The 21,140-nt window shown below is 41.0% G+C and overlaps 1 protein-coding gene across 5 annotated transcripts in view; it reads right to left on the bottom strand.

The window, feature by feature from the left end:
* The window catches only part of gbf1 (golgi brefeldin A resistant guanine nucleotide exchange factor 1), a 104,720-nt gene that overhangs the window by 27,331 nt on the left and 56,249 nt on the right, over window positions 1-21,140 (bottom strand). For 2 of the 5 annotated variants that reach the window (XM_020607576.1, XM_020607578.1), the window contains exons 5-20: window positions 16,913-17,031; window positions 16,577-16,685; window positions 16,202-16,262; window positions 13,390-13,444; window positions 10,971-11,006; window positions 9,381-9,528; window positions 8,994-9,205; window positions 8,672-8,840; window positions 8,317-8,528; window positions 5,435-5,533; window positions 5,117-5,311; window positions 3,878-4,067; window positions 3,486-3,647; window positions 3,315-3,403; window positions 3,006-3,208; window positions 2,750-2,873 (exon numbers count right to left, since the gene is read on the bottom strand). In XM_020607576.1, coding sequence (XP_020463232.1) covers window positions 2,750-2,873; window positions 3,006-3,208; window positions 3,315-3,403; window positions 3,486-3,647; window positions 3,878-4,067; window positions 5,117-5,311; window positions 5,435-5,533; window positions 8,317-8,528; window positions 8,672-8,840; window positions 8,994-9,205; window positions 9,381-9,528; window positions 10,971-11,006; window positions 13,390-13,444; window positions 16,202-16,262; window positions 16,577-16,685; window positions 16,913-17,031 — 2,183 coding nt within the window. The remainder of the gene's footprint in view (window positions 1-2,749; window positions 2,874-3,005; window positions 3,209-3,314; window positions 3,404-3,485; window positions 3,648-3,877; window positions 4,068-5,116; window positions 5,312-5,434; window positions 5,534-8,316; window positions 8,529-8,671; window positions 8,841-8,993; window positions 9,206-9,380; window positions 9,529-10,970; window positions 11,007-13,389; window positions 13,445-16,201; window positions 16,263-16,576; window positions 16,686-16,912; window positions 17,032-21,140) is intronic. The other 3 variants (XM_020607580.1, XM_020607581.1, XM_020607579.1) reach the window with 2 other exon arrangements.

Genomic DNA, 21,140 nt, shown 5'->3' with positions numbered 1-21,140 from the left:
GAGCTGTTCAGGGTGAAGAGGTGGAATCTCTTTGCCTGACTAATCTCAGTCTAATTGAGCTACCCTCCATTTGCTGAAGACCAGAGAGAGAGCCCTTAACAAACAACAGCTGGAGGTGGCTGCAGTGAAGACCTGGAAGTACATCACCAGGAAGATGCTAAGTTTCTTCTGATGTCTATGGCTCAGTCACTAACTGCTTACAATTTTCCACACTACATTTATTATGATAATTTTGACTTTCTGCATATTTTTGAGCCCATGAACATTGTCTACTATGCATTAAAAGGGCTCTATTTTTAAGCAATTAAATGTAATTAATGTTAAGGCTTTACTCGTACTGATTTCAAGTTTGCAAAAGTTAACTATTAAATGCTGCATCTTAGCAGAGCTGAGTGAAGAACAATGCTACATGCAAATTACCACTCTTCTGGAAGCCTCAAATGTTGGACGAAGTTGGAATTCATATTTACTTAAATTTTTTATTTACGTCTGCTGTCGAAAAACAGCAAAGCAATTCCATACGTTTTGATTGTGGGGAAGTCATTCCACATCACAAGGATTTTATTCAACTTGACTTGATTGGATTCACTTCACTTCACTTCAAATCTTTATTCTGGACACAAAAGGGAAAATGGTCCATATAAAAAATAAATATATATATATAATTAAAAGAAAAACAATAAAAAAGACCAAGAGTAATACATGTAAATCACAATACAGGCTTGCTAGCCAGTGACTCCACAGTCTGGAAGTTAACCATAAGGTACTGTTATCTGGCGTAGTCATGGCCAAGATAACATGTAATGAACCGATACAATCTAGACTTAAATCTAAACATTAGATTACACAAAAGAGTAGGTACATTAGCATCCGCAAACATTTTACTGGCGCTACAATCCCTTGGAATCCTCAGAAGTGACCTCAATCCTCAACCCTTAGAAGTCACAATAAACACCATGCTTCTCTCCTGTAGTATGGCCACAGGTGGGCAGCATACAAAGGGGTACAGTAGGCTTTAAACAGAGAAATCTTAACCGATGGGGAGCACATCCCGAACCTCAGCAGCAAAGTATTCACCCGCCTTACACTGATTAAAAATGTAAGATAGTGTCCCAAATATTTAATACTAGTGCACTCCTTCAGCCATATAAAAGCTTGTCCACAATAAAATGGCGTGATTTATCACCTGTGCTTTGGTCTAAATGCAGGCCATGCACATTATATGAGCTAACTTGGATTAATACACACTACTCATCGAAGCATGGCTCCCGCTCCCACTAACTCTTGGATTGAGAACCTCATAGAATCGACAATCAAATATTCCAGCTGCTCAAAGACCATGGTCATACATATCCAGCAGTAACATGGAACAAGCTGTATCTATTCCTGGCTGAAACAATCTTAACATGATATGACTGTTTTAATGTCTAACTGCTCAGAGAGATAATTACATAAAGTGTCAGCTTGAAGGTTGGGGAAAAATCTGAATGCAAAAACACCAGCTTATTTTTAACCATTTGGATATTACTGCCAATGCCCATGCCAACTATTCCCATCTTATTCATTTCAGTTTGTGGAACCCGGGGCTTGAACTGCACATGTACATTCAGAGGATCCCTGGCTTTCTGTCATTGACCTACTTTCACCACAGTATCCACTAAGGTGACCAAGGACTTTCAGGGGGGAGTGGACTCACTGTAGTCGGGCCCGAAGTCTCCTCCCAGGCCATGGAAATCATCTCTGGCGGCCCTCCTTTCAAAGAGGTGCCAGGCCCTGAATCCAAGCCAGTCGGCTCACCGGGCCTTTCAATCACTGATATTCTGCGCCCAAGAACCACTGGAGCTGCCCGCAGGTCCTTATTCACAGCTGCTTGCGTTTCCAAAGCTTTTTTCATACAGGAAACTTCTCAGCTAAGCTGTTCCATTCTGCTTAGCAAAGCCAAGGCATCCATGTGGCTGAATCAGTCAAGTTCATCAAGGAAAGGCAAAACAAGCCTAAGGATATTTTCCCCACATTCATTAAGTATTTTCAAGCATGCCTTAATATTATTTGCATCCTTCTACAGACCCTTGTGCATAACACAGAGTTGAGTAGTCTGACAGATTTCAAGGAGGGGTTTCTTTGACTTCTCTATCTAATCAGAAGCAAAGTCATTTGACGCCAGCAAAACAATGTCATCCTAGGTTAGAGTCCTCATTTTAATAACAAGAAAGTTCAAAAATTCATTTTCCACAATTAACTTCCCTTCCCTTCTTTTTGTACACCATTGATTTTTTTTTTGTGAATTCCGACAAGTTTTAAATGAAGACTCTCACCACCACCATCTCCAGCACCAACATGAAGTGCCAATACAGTCTAAGCAATGTCATAAATTACTGCCATATACCATAAAGTTACAACTTAACTTTTTGTTGTTGTTGTTACCAGATTCATGCCTTAAGTCTAGACTCAAATCCAAGTCCTGTGACTTAAGCCCCCCATCTCTGCACATAGTATGTCATAGTAAGTCACAAAGTGACACTGGAAAACCTGAAGTCTTCCAGTCTGTTTCAAATCACAATCAGGTTATAATATAGGCTTCATCAAAGGCTCAAGTTATTTATGTAAGTCAAGTCTTAAGTAATCCCATGTTTTATAAACTCTGACTCATTGTGCTACGAACCTTGTTCTATATTAATCTGAATGTCAAAATGCTACCGATACACGGTAATAAAGAACTGTTTTTAGAAGCTGAGTAAATGTGCCTTACATGCCAGTTGTCTGTGAAGGTTTCCAGTAGTCTCTGGATGATGGGAGCCTCTCCAGGCAGTCTAAAGGCTTCCAGGTAAAGCCGCAGGGCCTCATCAATACGAAGCCCCCGGAAGGTGAAAGTGCTGCAAAAAATATTTGCATAGTTTGATATCGAACACACCAATGCATCCTGGGAACCAACATCTGTACATCCTTTAAGATCAGAGTATACACTGATCAATAAATGCACAACATGCCAAGGAACTGCACCCTACTTCACAAAGCTGTCCAAGAGCTCCATGTTTTTGCGATCACTGACGTATTCTCCGATCATCTTTTTGTCCAGTCGTGGGTTTTCTCTGAGCCACTGGGCCACCTGGCTGTTGTCTATGGGGTTACTGAGGAGACCTGTCTCCTGCAGGAACTGGATTCCCTTCTTGGGCTTCTGATTAAACTGCTCTGTGCCTGTGATCAGCAGCTGGACCCATGACAAGAAAAGCAGTTTGAAGGCTCAGTGCAGTTTTTATAATTTGACTTTGGATGTGTAATGTTACAAGAAATCTAGGTCAATCAATACCACCTACCTTTTTCTTTGTTCTAATTTCCATCAACTCTTGGCAATCGGGTAACCATGACAAGAAACGCTCAGGCTTTTTTGGAGCTCCCTTCTCAGCTGGAAAAGAGAATGAAAATGTATAGCTTGAGCTTACGGTTTCCAGCCAACACATTGTAAGCATTTAAGAATGAAGCCTCACCAGCATCATTGTCTCCTTGATCATGTCTACCCAGTTTCATCTGCTCTGCCATTAGATGTCCACTGGTTGGTGGACATGCTGGTGCACTCTCAGCTTGTGGAAGACTCAGACCATTGCTACTGCTAGTTCTATTAAGATCTGAAGACAAAAGGAAAACACATCCTGTAAAAAAAAAAAAAACTATCAAGGTGAAGACTGGCATTTTTTAAACTGAAACTACTGATGTCTGGCATTTGTGTTATTAATATCTTTTAAGCATTTTCATTTCTTGAAGAAAAACTAGTATTGTTTGTTTTAGGGAGAAGAAGAGTTCTAGCAAAAACAATGGGGTGAAACCACTTTATTGAGATTCAAACAGTCAAATGTCCATGTGTACAGGGGTGTGTGTATACCTGTTTGAGTGTCTGCTCCGTTTTTGCTTGGACCTTCTCCCTCTGCTAGCAGTGCCTCTGACTGGTCTTGTTGAGTAGTGCTGTTGAGCACCTTGGCCTGGCAGTGTGCTTCAATGCTGTCAATCACTGTGAGGAGAGCCTCCAGTGACAAGAGGTGAGTGGTGTAGAGCCCTGACACTGGGAACGCATTCTGTAGCAAGACAGGGGAAATGTCTTATTTCTACAAAAACTGTTTTTCAACCAACTATTGGGATTGATTTGAATATAATCATCATTACAGACTTAAAATAAAATATGAGGCCACCAGAACTGTAAGTATAAGAATAAGCCCTCCAGGATTGTTTCAATGGCCAGAGAATTCTTTGGTAAACCTCAAGGGTCTCTAAATGATCTTTACACTACAAGGACCACAAAGACATTGAGGAGTATTCTGGCAGACAGATCCCATCCTCTGTATAGTCAGTTTGAGCCACTGAACTCCGGGAGATGCTATACATGCAACAAAAATGTATTCAATCACTCGTTCATTCCAAGGACCATCGGTTTTATCAATTCTACAAGCTAACTATTAACTTTTAATTGCATGTTTTGTATGTTGGTTCTTATTGTGTACATTTTTTTTACTTTTTATCATCTGGTGATTGTTTTTTGTGGTGGGTTTCAGTCTCAGTGCACCTATTAAACCTAGTAATGTACAATATATTCCATGTCATCCTGAAAACCTTTTGAAAACCACTGCATCTCTCTAACGCTGTTGGTTCCCCCAAGAACATGAGCATCTAAGCTGTGTGCATCGCCCCCATTTGACACTGTCCCATTATGAGTCCATTTTTCTAGAAACTATAGTTGGCAACAGCAACAGCATAGCCGCTTCTTTTCTTTTTGTTTATTTTTTTAAAGAAGCTCAGTTCAGTCCTTTTTACAAAGATTCAAGACCTGCAAATAACCCGTCTAATGCTTTTAAACTAATCAAACCACTGGTGAGGACATTTTAAAAGAACAGATAAAGCTGAAACCAGAACTATTCACCCACTCAAAACAACTGTATTCTATCTTGTGCTACAAAATAGTGATGGAAGAAAGAAATTATTAGATTTTTTTACTCTTGCTTGTGAAACAACATTAAAGCAATGCTTTATTGCTCAGAGGTTAGTCTTGGGAAGACTGAAATAAAGGGGTACAAAGTATAGTCAGAACAGTGACAATCCACAGTCTACAACTAGAAAAGTAGGATGTTACCTTGGAAAGCAGCTTGGTGAGGTCTTCGAACAGGTTGGAGCAGTAGAAGTCACAGTCATAGTTGATGTACAGCTCAGTGACAAAGCTGGGGATCCTCCACAGCTGAACCAGAGCTTCAAGCGCAATCTCCTTCATCTCATAAGGCATCTTAATGTTCTCTGATGTGATTATGTCCATCAGTTTCTTTAGGTACATCTGCCAATTCAGTACACAGGGAAATGATTATTAGGGCCCCGGGATTGCATATGGGTAAATCAGATGACAATCAACAGCTAAATAAGCCTCAAGATCATTTAATGGGGGGAAAAAACTCATTACCTCAAGCTGAAACTTTAGATGTCCTCTCATGCTTTCAAAAAGCAGGAAGCAAACACGTATTGAGGAAGCATACAGGTTCATACGGTCCATACTCAGCAACTGCAAAACAACAGAAATCATCAGAAAAGATATATGAAAATAGCTTTCTCTTAAAAGAACTTTTGATTTTGTTTGACTTGAAGTAAAAACTTATTTTACTCTAAGATTATAGACACTGCTGTGATATCAGAAAATGATACAACCAGTTGCTTTCATTTAAAGGAACACTCTGTATTTGGTTGCATTCATCCTTCCCTCAATTCTTACCAGTCCCCCTGGCCCTGATGCTAAACACCCCATAGTCTAATGCTGTCATCACCATGTTACACTGCAGAGTTGGTACCATATTAGCCAGGTGATGAGAAGTGCCTGGTGTTTACCAGGCAGTGGATGCATTTACATGCATTTAAGTAACCAGTTACTGAGAGAAACTGGGTTACAGCAGAAATCAGATAACACATTTACATGCATGGCAGTAATCAGGTTACTCAAAAACCCCAGCATGAACAAGCTCCAACATTTGCCCCACCACACACACACCCCTAAGCCACTGAGACATTGTTGTTCGGGTACACCCATAATTGGAAAGGCTGACGTCAGTATGCGGACTGCATCCTCCCATAAACAAAGATGGACGCGGTCGATAAAGCTTGTATTTTGGTCTCTTTAGCAATGTTTCATCTGCAAATCACAACACTAGCGTCCTCATTAGTTGTGAAATTAATAATGGCAATAGAAGACCAAACACATTCATCCAACAAGCGGCTGATTTGAGTCTCCATCGGCATTTATCTGTGGTTTTGTCTAGTTCTTCACGTGGCCATTGAATGCGTGCCAAGTAAGGACTGGTGGGAGAGAGTCTTCTTGGGAGAATTTACAGACATTGAATGTTCAAATGTTCCAAAGTTCATTTGTGAAGCTTTGCAACAAGATGAAAGATGTTATGCAACCCGATGAGGCGGTTGTGAGAACAGCCCTGGAGGCAGCTTGTGGAACCTCCATGTGATTTCAGAACCAGTTCTTCATTCCTCAAGTTATTGGATGCACAGACGGCACCCACATCCTGGTTTTGGCTCCGAGTGATGGATAAAGCTTCATAAATGATGTCTGTTAGTCAAGAAGAATGGACATTATATGTCCTTCAGGAAGTTGTGGATGACTGATACTGGTAAGTCTGTGAGGATTTTTCAGTGGTATTCGCATAACATAAATACCTAACATGTATATCAGTACTAGTACAGTTCTTGGAAATCATAATGTAGTAGTGAAACTTAATTTTGTGATAGTGTAGTCTGGAAAGAAAAATACAATGTATGCTTATGTTTGTAAACAAAAAAAGTAAACATTTCTATTGTCTTCAGCTTTTGGAACATTAACTGCAAAATGCCTGGGAGTGCCCATGATGCTAATGTCCTAAGACAGTCGCACCTTTTTGAGAGAGTCAACGTCCTTCCAAAGGTAAGGCAACGACACTACCTGGAGTTCTGTTCAATTCTTGTCTCATTAGACTAAACAGTCTTTTTTGATTATGCCCTCAGAGTCCTTTAAATACTGTTCAACAAGCTCCAAGTGGGCTGTCATATGTCTTTTACTCAGAGTGGCTTCCCTCTAGTCAACTGAAAAAACTTAGAAAAAATCAACTGGACTAGATTTCTAGGTCGAAGATGTTTCACCTCTTATCCAAGAGGTTTCATCAGTTCTGACTGACTGGTGTTGAGCTGTCAGAACTGATGAAGCCTCTTGGATGAGAGGTAAAACGTCTTTGACCTAGAAATCTAGTGCAGTTGATTTTTTCTAAGTTTTTTCAGTTGACTATGACCTGAATCTGCACAGACATCTTCCCTCTAGTCACTCTTCCATAACGGCCTAAATAATGGAGTGCTACTGAAATGGTCGTCCTTCAGACAGGTTCTCCCGTCTCTGCAGAGGACTTATGAAGCTCTGTTAGAATGACTGTTGAGATCTTGGTCACCTCCCTGACCAAGGCCTTTCTTGCCCACTTACACTGTTTGGAGAGAAGACCAAAATCTAGGAAGAGTCCTGATGGTTCCAAACTTCTTTGATTTCACAGTTATTGAGGCCACTGTGCTCCTGGGAACACTCAAAGCCTTAGAAATGGTTTTATACCCTTACCCTGATCTATGCCCCACCATAGTTTTATCACAGAGGTCTGCACAGAGTCCCTTGGACTTCATGTCCTGGTTTTAGTCCTGACATGCAGTATGAATCATGGGGCCTTATATACACAGGTGTAGACCTTTCTACATTATACCTGATCAATTCCGTTTGTAACGAGGTGGACTCCAATCAAGTTTTAGATACATCTCAAGGAGAATTAACACAAACAGGATGCATCTGACCACAATTTGGAGCCACAGCAAAGGGTCGGAATACTTTTATAAATGAGAGACTTCAGTTGCTGCTTTTTAATTAATTACCAAAATTTTCTAACAACACGTTTTTACTTTATCAGTATGGGTATTGAGTGTACACCAGTGGGCACAAATTTCTATTTTACCAATTTGAAATTAAATCTCACAACACAATAATGTGTGCAAAAAAGTGAAGGGGTCTAAACTTTCTGAAGCAGCTGGATGGATTCCACCAAGGCAGACCACAAGTATCAGTTTAGTCAGCCATTTCAAAGAGGGTGTCCCTGGGAAGAAACTGCTGCAAGTTTCCTAACCACTTCTGAATTAGATCCAATTGTTCAAAAACATTTACAAAACAATCTTCCTTATAGCATCTGTCACTAATGTATAGAAAATATCCCTCCATTGTCAATTTGATAACAGACAGCATAGGTACACACATACTGTACAAAACTGTACATTCTGCTTTACCTGGAAGAGATGTCTGCAGAGCTCATCTTTGACCAGTCCTAGTAAAGACTGGTAGTTTGCAATGTGTGCTGACTCAAGCGCTACAGTTAGGAGCTGCAGGCCCATGTGCATCATGGCATCAGTGTTGTGGCGGTCATGGGGGTTGGTCAGTGAGATCAGGAAACGAAAAAGCTCCCTTAAACATGGCAGGCCATACGGGATAAGGGATGCTCCTACAAGGAAGGCAAGAGGAGGACAGAGGTTAAGAAACAACTTCATCATTGGGGACATAAAAGTTTGAACTTACAAGTAAGTAAAATGTCCTCAGTGTGTAAAAGACACATCATCACAAGCTCTTCTCCTTCAGTGTCCTTACCGTCTCTTTGCATGGACTGTGTGAAACGAACTCCTTGAGTGTTAACGTAGTCTTTGTCAGGGACAGAGCTGCTGTCTGACTGTTCAGTAATGGAGTCTTTGTCTTCCAGAACCTCAGGGATAGACTCCACTGAAGCCGACTGAGCTGGATCAACCTGTCCGCCATCAAACTAGATGCAAATGAAAACAGAACAAAGTAGAAGTTCATGACAGAGTCATTAACAAGAGACACAATTTCACAATGTGGAAATAGGGGAAAGCTGAAAAAGTTATTTATATAAAGAGACTGTTGGTCATCCTATTGCTATTCCAAACAGCCCTACTTGTGCATCTGGAGAACCAGGCCCAGTGCCAGGGAGTGTGGCTGCAGATGAGCTATACTGCTCTAGGTCAGAAAGGTCTTCCCTGGAGGTGGCTTTGGAACAGGTGTCCAGGCCACTGTCTGTCATTGTAGGGCTGGGAATGGATGAGCCAGCACTGTCTGAGGCTGGTAGGCTTGAGGTGGACAAGCCTTGCTCAATGAATGGAACACCACCTAACAGGAAAAAGACGCAGTCATACTATGGTGTAACATGACGTGTTTCCCCATTCACCCACACACTTCGTCCATCATGTACAAAAATCAGCAACACTATAAAAGGTGTACCACATATTGCTTCAACATTTGTTCAATGACTGTAGGTGTGTTATTACAGTAGTGTGCATCTTACCAGAAAGGTTGTTGTTGCTGAGTGTGCTGGACTGGGTTGGATCCATCTGACAGGAGGGACTTCGTACCATATGTCGAGATGGCCTTGGAGAACGTTTCTGCTTCTTCCATTTGGAGGAGTCACTCATTCCACCGGCACGCATTTTCAACTACAGAAAACAATGGATCACTGAGTTAGAACTCTCCATCCACACTGTACCGCAGGACCATCATTACCAATTAAGGCCACGATCAGATCTGATGTTTTATTTCTCTTAATATTCTTCCTTTGTTTCCTCAGAAAAAAAACAAATAGAGCTGTGAGTACTGCCAGTAACACTACACACTTAAAAAGGAAAATGCTGAGGCACTTATTCTGAACGCTGAATTCCACCCCTTTTACACATCATCTAAATGCTGGGGAGAACAACTGCACATGTGACAAAAGTGGTGGCCTAAAGGTTAGAGAAGCAAGCTAATAACCAGAAGGATATGGGGTCTGAAATCTGGGTGGGTTAGGTGACCCTGTTAAACAGAGGTGGCTCTTTCAGAGAACTGACACTGTCTAAATTAAGGTTAAAAAATAACTTCAGCCTTTTGTGGCTGCACAAGGAGCTGTGCGACGTCAGATAAAAGTCCTCAAGTCACTGGAGTCAACATTGCAGGGGACTAAAGCCTAAAAGTTTGAAAATGAAAAACACTGATTTATTACACTTGTTAACTGTTAATATGCACAAAATGATGCTGCCAAAAGTATACTGCATTATAATACACATACATTTAAATAGGTGAAGCAAACATATCCCTATCCTAATCATCTTGTAAAATTTACAATTTTTTTTAAAAAAGAACATAAAAATAACCAAAGCAACCCTTGTTCTCTGAGAAATGAGCGAATTAACCTTGTTTCTGGAAGATACAAAGTAAGGTTCAAGAGAAAACATCCTATTTGATCACGGCCTAAAATGAACACAGCCTGATCTGTGGATTAACCAGTAGTTAATTTCATAAGACAATGCACAGAAGGAAAAACAAACAAAAAACAAAACAGCAGCACAGCATGTACATGCAGGCAAAGGTGACACCAAGATGAGCCACTGCTGTTTAATCCTGTTTAATATGGGGTGTTATTTTAAAAGGTTCTGTTGCAGTGTGTTCATTTATTCAGACCATTTACTATTTCAGACACACCTGTTTTGTAATCCAACTTTTCTTAAAATCAAACAAACAAAAAACTAAGGCATGCTCTATGCTGCAGCATCTGAGAAAGCATATGGGGGGGCATGATATACAGCAGCTGAGATATATGCATGAGGGTGTAATGCCAAAGAAGACTCCAATAAAAACAAAACCTAACAATACATATGTAAAGGGAACATTCACAAGCACAGACATGTCACAGTAAAATGTTTAAAATGATAAACACTATCCAGAATATTCCACATCAGTTGCTTTGTTCTTTAATAACAAATCGTGTCAGGTTCCTTCTTCCAGCCCAACCTCTAGCCAAGTTTACAGAATGAAGTGGGAGGTTAGTGAAGTCTGAAACAAGGACAGGGGAAAGGTTACGGGGAGATTCCCCAGCCTAAAGATTTGAAGTTATCTTCCTTACCTGCACGCGTTTGTTTTTCCACAATATATTGTAAGCCTCAGAAAAGAAGGGGAGTAGGCAGGTGCCCGTGATTAGTGATGGGAAAATGTCGGCAGTGGGACCAACACATAACACACATAAGCATACATGTTTATGCATAATGGGAGGGATGTGGGACCCAAAGAGGGCACAAGGGTTGGAGAGACAGACATAGCTACTATAGTCTCTAACCACTAGAGAATGAGCAGCCAGCTAGTGAGCAGGCAGTGTGAATGAGCAGGCATATAATCCATGCAAAATGCACCAACTGCTGGAACAACTGCTCCAGCTCCATGTTCAGGGCTCACATAAATACTTTAACAGCGATATGACAGCCATTCAAATAAGACAACAAAATGGAGAAATTTTAAGTTAAGGTGTATTCACACCGTATTCAGTGATAATTTTTAACAATTTGAAAACAATTGTTAAAGCCCTGAAAACTAACAGAGTTCAACAGAGACCCAGGGCTCCCTCATACACTCCCATGCTATGCTAGTGAGCCAGTAGAGTACCCTCTCTAGGCCATTCTGACTTGTTTTTCGACACTGCTCTTCACAAAAAGGATTCAGAGTGTCCATGTTACAGCATGGTGTCTGTGGGCATGAAAACATGCAGACACACAAAGATGGGCAACTGAAACTGAAAACTGAACTGGAAAGGCAGAAATGAGATTGCCGGGTGGGGGGGTAACCACAAAAAGGTATGATAAGGTTGCTCCAGACTTTGGGTCATTATTTAATGAAACAAGGTTTCCACATTGTTGACAAGTAAATAGAGTGCAGGAATAATTCAGCTGACCTTAGTTTACAGTCATGGTCAAAAGTACTCATGCTGGCACCACTGCATTTCTGTCAGGTAATGCACCACTTCTCCCAGGAACTTGTTGCAATCACAAAGTCTTTGGTATTCTCAGGTTTATTTCTTTTGTTTACATTGGACAGAATTACTGACACCCTCAACTTCGATTCCTGTTCTCCCCAGTCCACATGTTGAAGTGTCCTTGGGCAAACCACTGAATCCCTAGGTGCTTCCAATGGCCAGAGTAGCACCGTGCAGGGACAGCATCGCCATCTGTGTGTGAACTGGCACCACAGATCCAGGTTATGTACCGGAGACAAATTCTTCATGTGTGTAACATGCTTGGCCAATAAAAGTGATTATTATTATCATATTTGATAGCACACCCTATGGACAAAATAATTGAAATCAGTCACTTCCCATAACCATCAGTGAGTTTCTTCGTCCTCTCTAATGGAATTTTGGACCACTCTTCTTTTGCCAGCTGCTCCAGGTCTCTCAGGTTTGAAGGGTTCCTTCTCCACAGCTGCTCTATGGGGTTTAGATCTGGACTCATTGCTGGCCACTTCAGAACTCATCGTGTTTGTCTGTAGGTACGTGTTCTTTTCTTTTAAGTCCTCATTTTGTTTTCTGAAAACAACAGAATGACGTGCTCGACCAAAAATAGAGCCTTTTGGTCTGGTTTTTCTATGTTACTGTGTCAGCAGTGGGGTCCCCTGGGTCTCCTACCATAGTGTCCCTTGTCATTCAGATGGTGACAGATAGTGTGAGCTGATACTGTTGCACCCTGTGTCTGCAGGTCAACTTGAATTTGTCTGGAAGTTGATCAAGGTTCTTTATCCACCATTCAACAATCCTTCGTTGCAGTCCATCATCTAGTTTTCTCTTTGGTCCATGTCCAGGGAGATTAGCTACGGCGCCATGGGCTGTAAACTTCTTGACAATGTTGTGCACAGTGGACACAGGAACAGCCAGATCTCTGGAGACGGACTTGGAGCCTTGAGACTGTCCAGGATTTTCCACTGTTGTGGTTCTCACATCCTCAAACAATTCTTTGCTCTTCTTTCTTTTCTCCATGCTCAGTGTGGTCCACGTGACACAAAGGCTGAGTCAACTTTTCTCCATTTTAACTGGTTGCCAGTGTGATTTCTATGCTACTGAGTTTCATGACAAACTAAAGGAGCATCACAGGCTGTAAATACAACTATTTCTGATCATTTTGAAAAGGTGTCAATAATTCTGTCCAGTCCATTTTTGGAGTTCTGTGTAGACTGGATCAGATTTAGCTTTTTTGTGTTGTTCCAATGCAAACAAGAGAAATAAACATGACAATACCAAAGAATTTGTGATTGCAACAATTTTCTGAGAGTAGTGGTGTCTTATGTGACACAATTGCAGCGGTGCCAGTATTTTTGGCCGTGACTGTATAAGAAGTTCACATTTTTCAGTTATATGATGCTAATTCACCATTAAAAACTGTATTTCACAGCCACAGACAGAATGTTGAACCTAACGACAGTATGGCAGCAATGAAAAAGAGTAAAAGAGCACAATACCAGCATGCAGATCTAAGACACATTCAACATGTCAGTCCTGTTACCTTCTTCATGTTGGCACCCACATAACTCTTGGCCTCCTCTTTGAACTGGCATAGCCTGAAAAAAAAAATACAATTTACAGTATTAGATACAAACAATTATCTGACATAAACCAAACTCTAAGTTGCAGACTGCCCAGGAGTCTTCATCATAGGTACAGAAACCTGGTCATAATGTGCACAGACATATGTGCTGAGAAAAAAATCTGCCTATGAGGAGAGGAACACCACTCCCACAGTCAAACATGGTGGAGGCTCGCTGATGTTTTGGGGTGTGTGTGTCTGCATCAGGCACTAGAGCTCTGCATAAAGTGAAAGGAAGAATAAAATCTTCTGACATTGAGCTGTATTCAAAGCAAAGCCTCCTACTGTCAGTCAGACAGCTAAAAATGAAGAGGCAGTGGATCCTTCAACAAGACAATGATCCAAAGAACAGAGCAAAGTCAACTCAGGAATGGTTTAAAAAGAGTAAGGTGAATGTTTTCCCATGGCCTTCCCAGTCTCCAGGCTTAAGTATCACTGAAAACCTGTGGATCGACCTGAAGAGGGCTGTACGTAGCTTTCTTCTTTCAGTGTTTTATTAGGTGCTACATAATTCAGTTTTGCATTGACATTGCATTTACATACAATTTTATACATAAAGATCATTCTTATATATATTATAGTATTATTCAGCATGTAAAAACAGCCATTTCATTTTATATGAGTATTGATATGAATCTTATTCAAGTCTGAATAAACCCTGATAATGTGGGCATGTGAGATTTAAGGAAAAGATAGTTAGCTGCATTATGTGAAATGAATGATATGGTGTTTTCAGAGCTTCACCCATATGTGAAACTGACAGTCAACTGGCTACAACTAGGATTAATTAAGGGATTATTTTTAATGACCTATCAAATAATCATTTAGTCTATTAAATGTCAGCAAAAGTGGAAAATGCCAGTCACAAGCGTCCAGAGTCCAAGGTGACAGCTATAAATATCTTGGTGTGTCTCAAAATATAAAACCCATAGATATTTAAGAAGCTGGAACCATTGGATTTTTGCAATTTTTGCTTTAGAAGTTACTCAGATATTAACATATTGTCATAATTAATGGAGAAGGAATGCAGAGCTTGTCCTACGCAGCTTAAGCGACAATATCATGGTGGTAAGCTCAACATTTTCAACCTGAATCACTAATATACTTGTCCAGCACTTGGTAATACTGACTGCTGTTCTCAAGGCATCACACAAAGAGTGTGTTCATGTGTGTCACTAGGTTTCTATGGACTTTAAAGCTTTGCTGGAAAATGAGATGTCCCCTGTTACACAGAGAGAGAGAGGGGGAGAGAGAAAAGGAGCTGGCAGCCCCCCTCCTAACATCAACTCAGCGTTAATAGAGTGTTGTCTTGCAAGCATGATTATTGGATGATCTGTGGGTCCAATAGATTAACATGCCTAATGCTTTCAGCAGGCAATCTAAAACTCCTACTGAGGAGCTGAAGAGTGCTACTGCTCATTATTCTCTGATGGGGGGTGGAGGGGGAGCAGCCCAGACCTACTTTATTATCCAAGGTCTGTGGATAAGTGGGGGCTCATGGCTGAACATGAGCAAAATGAGATGTAGGGCATGGGTATGTGTGTGAGCAGTACCACAAGAAGGGTAAAAAGCGCACACTTCCTGTTCACACCTTTCTTTATGACCGTGGCTAGTCATAAGCATTTCTAAATCTTGTGAGAGGACATGATAACAAGGTGCCATATCAGTGTCCCGCCAGGGAATGCAAGTGAGTGGCAACAAGCCTGGCAAAAACTAACCCTGGACTTCACTGGAGGCAATATAACCCATCACTTTGTGCCAAATCCTGTGTCAAATAGAGAGACAAACACACCTTCAGAGAGGAGGTGAATCACACCATAACTTTATTCTGAGCTCTGTTTGTTCTCCAGGTGTGCTCCTTCACATTTAGATGAGCAGACAAGCTGTTTTGTAGCTGATCTCCCTGACTGCTTCTGCCTGGCATCGCTGGCAAAGCTAATTCTGTACGTGTGTGCGCACCTGTGTGCGTGTGTATTTAGATGTGCTTCTTAGTGTTTATGGTGCTAGGAGTTTTGCTGTTGAAGCGGAGACAAGCTTCATCTATATGCAGATCGTATGGTGTGCAGCTCAATTGTCTCATCCCTTTGTGTGTGACCGAATGTGACTGGCACTCTGATGCATGTGGAGGGAGTGGTTTGTGGGGTTGTGCCTGTGTGTAGGGGTGGGGAGAGAGAATCTCTTATGCTAAATGTCTAGGGAGAAATCATATTATGGCATTAACAAATCAGTGGCCCATTAACCCTGTGTACAATGCAAAATGAAATTCATGAGCTTCAAGGGAAATAATGAGGTCAGAGAGAAAGAGAAAACCTCCAATCTATGATCCATAGGTGAGGGAAATAATGAGGTCAGAGAGAAAGAGAGAGAGAGATGTAGAAAACCTCCAATCTATGATCCAGAGGTGATAAAGGAGAGCACCAGCAGCAGTCTGGCCTGCTCTTCATTTGTGGTAAGACATCTGAAGATCAGGGATATGAAAACTGATGAAACTGCTCTTCACTTTTCTGGCCTTTCCTAGCATCCATGTTTCAATTGTGGTCCAACAAGATGTGTTTTCATTAGAAACAAAGCAGTCCCTAAAGAAGCATTAGATTTTAACATATGACAGTAAACATGGTGAATAAATTTGTAGTCCTGTCCACTTCAGGAGTGTGCACATTAAGATAAAACTGAACACAAAAGTCTACCTTAACCCTAAACCAATCTTCATCCTCCACTCCCATTCATTTACCTGGAGAACAGTAGCTGCACCATGTCAACCAGTGTATGTTCAGCCGATTTCCTGAGGAGCTCTGCAAACACAAAAGAGAAACAGCCAGAAGAAACAATCAGAATGCAATAGAGAAGCAAGATGCAGCAGAGATAAGAGTGAGACATGGCCTGACAAAGAGACATTTAAATAAAGTTCAAGGAGAGTTAAACATGGTACAGTAGAGCAAATATAGCACAAGCTAAAAAAAAAGTGCCAACTGTGGCAAAGTTAACATCTGCTTATGCAGGCTGATTCAAATGTTTAGCTGCAATCTCCTGTGTTACAGAACGGCTGAATAAGTAAAACCATTTCACACAAGCTTGTGAGTCTACCTGGAGTCTACATGTGACTCACCACTTAGGCGCATCTCGAAGCAAATTCTGAAGCAGGACTGCATGATCTCACAAACAGACTCATTGGTTAAATGGGCTCCAACTGGCGTAAGCAGCAGAGTTCTTAGGACCTGAAACAGCACAGAACAACTGCTCTAAAGCCCACAGTCTCATCAGTCAAGTTCACCTTACAATTTTCTAAGAGGACAAATTTGAAAATAATTACATACTGGAAATGGGATGCTGTACTGTACTGGATTAACTTGTACAGGGAGTGAGACTCCATGGACATCATTTGTCTATTCCATCAAGTCTGTGCAAGACCACTGTGGTTACTACTGGTAAACATGTAATTTACCTGTAGAATCTTCATAAGGACAACTTCATCACTGGCAGGGTCTGTTCCAACAAATCTAGCGTGTGTAACGGCATCTGCCATGTTCTCAATGGCCTCTGCTGCTGCTTCATGGTTAGCATCTGCAAACAGACAAGAAACATGCAATCTTCTCAAAAGGTTGACTCTGAAAATTCAAACTCCAAAACAAGCATTATTAGCTTGATAAATGACAGCATTTAATAGGAAAGAGCACTGAAAGGAAGTCAGGTTACTAAGGACAGCTGGAGTCTGAGTAGAGACCGATTTATGCACATCAAATATCTGAACATTATTTTGTGTTTGAAGCCCATCATGGCAATTACAAAGGATTTGCATGCTTTTGCTTCCTGCTACATACAAGATAAGATAAGATAAGGTAAGATAATCCCTTATTGTCATTGTAACACGTACAACAAAATTTTAGAGTGACCTTCAGTCGGTGCAGCAATAAAAAAAACAACATAAAAACATAACTGCTAAAAAAAAACAAAATAAACAACAGACCTCACACACACAGGCATATTATATTTTAGCAGCAATGAGTGTGGTAACTGCTGTTGGGTAAAAACTATTCCTGGATCTACTGGTCATTGATTTGATTGCTCTGAACCGTCTACCTGACAGCAGCAGTTCAAAGAGTAAACATCCAGGGTGTGAAGTGTCCTTAATGATATCCTGAGCTTTTTTGAGGCAGTGGGAACTGTGTAGTTCTTCCAGAGTGAGGAGAGGGCAGCTGACGATCTCCTGGGGCGTATTAATGACCCTCTGAAGCGCTTTCCTCTGTGCTGCTGCTGTACCATACAGTATGTTTATTGCTGTGGTCACACTTAAAATGTGATGGAAATGTAACGAACTACCCTCCATTGGAAGGTTTGTTAATGTTTGGTCAATAATCTGAAACTATTTTGAAAACTGATTACTTCCTTTAAAATTATTTTCAAGCAGATATGATAAACATTGGTCTCAATAAACACAAATATCTTTAGAATTTGGACATTAATGCCATCATTCCACCGCCACCAGGAACTGTACTGTAATCATACCGTATATCACAGTTTGCGCGTATCCATTGTCTTAGAAACTGATCGTGCCTGTACTGAAACCATGCTGAAAATCGTGATATCTGGCCCTGCTCAGAAGCAGGTCCCACAGCACACTACTCCACTCCCATCCTGGCTGTCTACATTACTACATTCTCATTGGCAGAGAAAAAAAAACTTGAGAAAAAGGAAGTGTCTCAGCTGAAGAAAGAGACTTGCTCTCTTTAAAAAAAAAGAAAGAAAGGAAGAGGAGATGGCAGCACATTAATAAAGAAGTAAAAGGAAGTTAATATGGAGTTTGTCGAATCAATGTTTGCTATGTTTTGCACCTCCTGGTAATGTTAGTTCTGGTCACGCAGAAGACGTCAGCAAGAGCAACGCTCATGCTGTGCAATGGAAACACGAGCATGTACTGGGGCCAGGCAGCCCAGGCCAGTAGTCAGCCAGCTGGCCTGAGTACGGGACAGTTCTGGGTGGCAGTGGAATGACAACATTAGGTGAATAAAGCACGACTTCACAAAGCCCTCACTTGAGAATTTGTGAATGTTTTGGGAACTTGTGGACTTAGAATTGCTTTTTTGTTGGCTATTTGCTAACCAAACAATGAATCAATCAACTGAGAAATTAATTGCCAGATACTAAAAATAATTTGCAGCCCACGCAAAACAGTACTGGATTACAGTGGATTTCACAGCTATACCTGATAAAGTGTCCCGAGTGCTAGTTGAGAGGTACATTTACAACTGAATAAACTACCTCCACAATCATAAATGAGCGTGTGCCACTCATCTCCCTCTGCTTACAGCCTACACAAAAATGCTACATATACACTAAGTACTGCATTGTACATCTGTAGAAGCCTGCTAATATTTGCAGTTGCCATGTAGTACTACTAATACTATCTGTAGAAAAGTCTGAATACATAGAGTAGTGAGATTGTGGTGTGGAATCCTTCTTGATGCCCAGTGGCTTGGAATGCTTTAAAATTAAACAGGACACCTTTATATGTTGGTAGACTATACGCTTCCACTGCCCAAAGTCAGTAAAATAGAGCAGCTGAACAGTGTTTATAGTAACTATCCCTACCTGTGCTGCATTGGGTGGAGTCCCACCCCAAATGTTATATCAAATAAGGCAAAAGACCAAACTAGAAACCATCAATGTTTCAGCGGTAATGTAAACGCAGGCTGAGTGAGAAATACAGTCAGTACAGAAAGTATTCAGACCCTTTCAAGTTTTCCATATTTTGTTATTCAGTTTATTTCAGTTCAGTTGTATCAGAATAAGAATCAGCTTTATTGGCCAGGTGTGTCGGACACACCAGGAAGTTGACTCTGGTACATCAGCTCTCAAAGTGAATGTACATATCCCCATGCAAGGGGCAAGTCAACAGTAAACCAGCATAAGAATGTGTAAGATAACAAAATAAGCAGTATTAACAAGCAACAAACAGTGCAAATAATGCAAAATAAGCAGTATAAACATGCAGTAAACAATGCAGACCAACAAGGAATACTCATTGTGATTTCTTATAGAGAACTTAAAAACAGAGACCTGTATGGATCTGAATAATCTGTACAATGTAAATTTACGGGTATTTCGCCGAGGGTTATTGTCCAGTCATACTATCGTGGGTTAGGTGTTCATCAGAGTGGGGAAGAAACTGTCCCTGTGCCTGGTTGTCTTGGGGCACAGTGACCTGTAACGCCATCCAGAGGGGAGGAGTTCAAACAGATTGTGACTGAACTATTTGGACACAATTCCCAACAGCGTGTGTGGAGAAAACCAGGCACTGAGCATCACCCCACTAATACCATCCCTACAGTCAAACACAGTGGTGGCAGCAGCATGTTGTGGGGACCTGAATCCAACAGATCATCTCTGGAGAGACCTGAAAACAGCTGAGCACCAATGCTCCCCATCCATCCCAGTTGACCATGAATGATTCTGCCAAGAAGAATGGAAGATGTTTCCAAAAAAAGGTGCTGAGTTTGTAGCTTCATTCTCAAGAAGACTTGAGGCTGTTGTTCCTACCAAAGATGCTTTAACCAAGTACTAAGTCGGCGTCTGAACACTTATGTAAACGGGATATTTTAGTCTTTTTAAAAATAAATTTACAGAACACTCCAAAACATGTGTTCACTTTATTTATGTTCACTTTTATTGTATAGACTGATGAGGAAAAAAATGAATCCATTTTAAGAAGAGTCTGAAACATAAAAATGTCGAAAACCTTCCACACTGATAACTATCTAAGAAGTGAGGGTAATGATTGTTAATGATTGTTAAACTAGCAACCAACAACAGTTCAACATGTAGACAAAACTAGACAAAGCTAGTAAAGTTCATCCACATTGTCTTTCAAATCCTGAGACCTAATGTCCAAATGTGGTCTTTTCCTGGAGGCAGGCGAGCCCGCTGTTTTGGAAACCAAAGGGGCTGGCCAGCTACTGTATCTGCCGGGAGCCAGCCTGTTTTCCTTTCCCATCGCCTTCAGGAGCAGCAATTCATTAACTAATAAGTCGAGCGGAAAAGAGAAGACAGTGAAAGGATAGAGGGAGAGATGGAGAAAGGGACATTCAGATAAAGATTTCCCAAGTAAAACAACAATGCGGCTGTCAACATGAAGACTCAGATATGTGAAAAAGACAGGCAGCTCAGAATTTAAAGTGACACTGAACATTTCTCTTTGAGCATATGGTTATAAGTTGACATAAAATAATTAAGGTTACTTCTTAGAAAACTAGCCAGTTAGAAAAAGCTTGAGGCATTCAAGTAATTAATGGCTGTTCAGAAGAGTGGGTGTGCAGACATAGGTACGAAATAGGTTAATGACTGGGAACTGGTCTATGAGTGGCTGAGGCCATTGGAACAGAGCAATGGCAACATCCCTACAGAGGTGACAACAGGCACGGAAGTTGTTCTGAAAACATCCAATGTTCAGATACAGAAACTGGAGACACAGGGGGATCCAGCAGAATGTCATAAGTGATATAAAACACTAATCCTTCTCTTGGCACACAGGCTACACAAGCAGTGTCCAAAGTAGGGGTTGAGGGACTTTGTTAAAATAACACTGAGGAAAGGAGAGGCTCAATATGTGTGTATGTGCCTGAGGGTATGTGGGCAAAGTCAGTAAGGGGTTGAATCAGCTGCCACATAAAGCAGTT

Source organism: Monopterus albus, unplaced genomic scaffold, assembly GCF_001952655.1.
Source record: "Monopterus albus unplaced genomic scaffold, M_albus_1.0 scaffold87.1, whole genome shotgun sequence".
In the NCBI taxonomy this organism is placed as follows: domain Eukaryota; kingdom Metazoa; phylum Chordata; class Actinopteri; order Synbranchiformes; family Synbranchidae; genus Monopterus; species Monopterus albus.
This window is presented reverse-complemented; position numbering and strand designations above follow the sequence as displayed.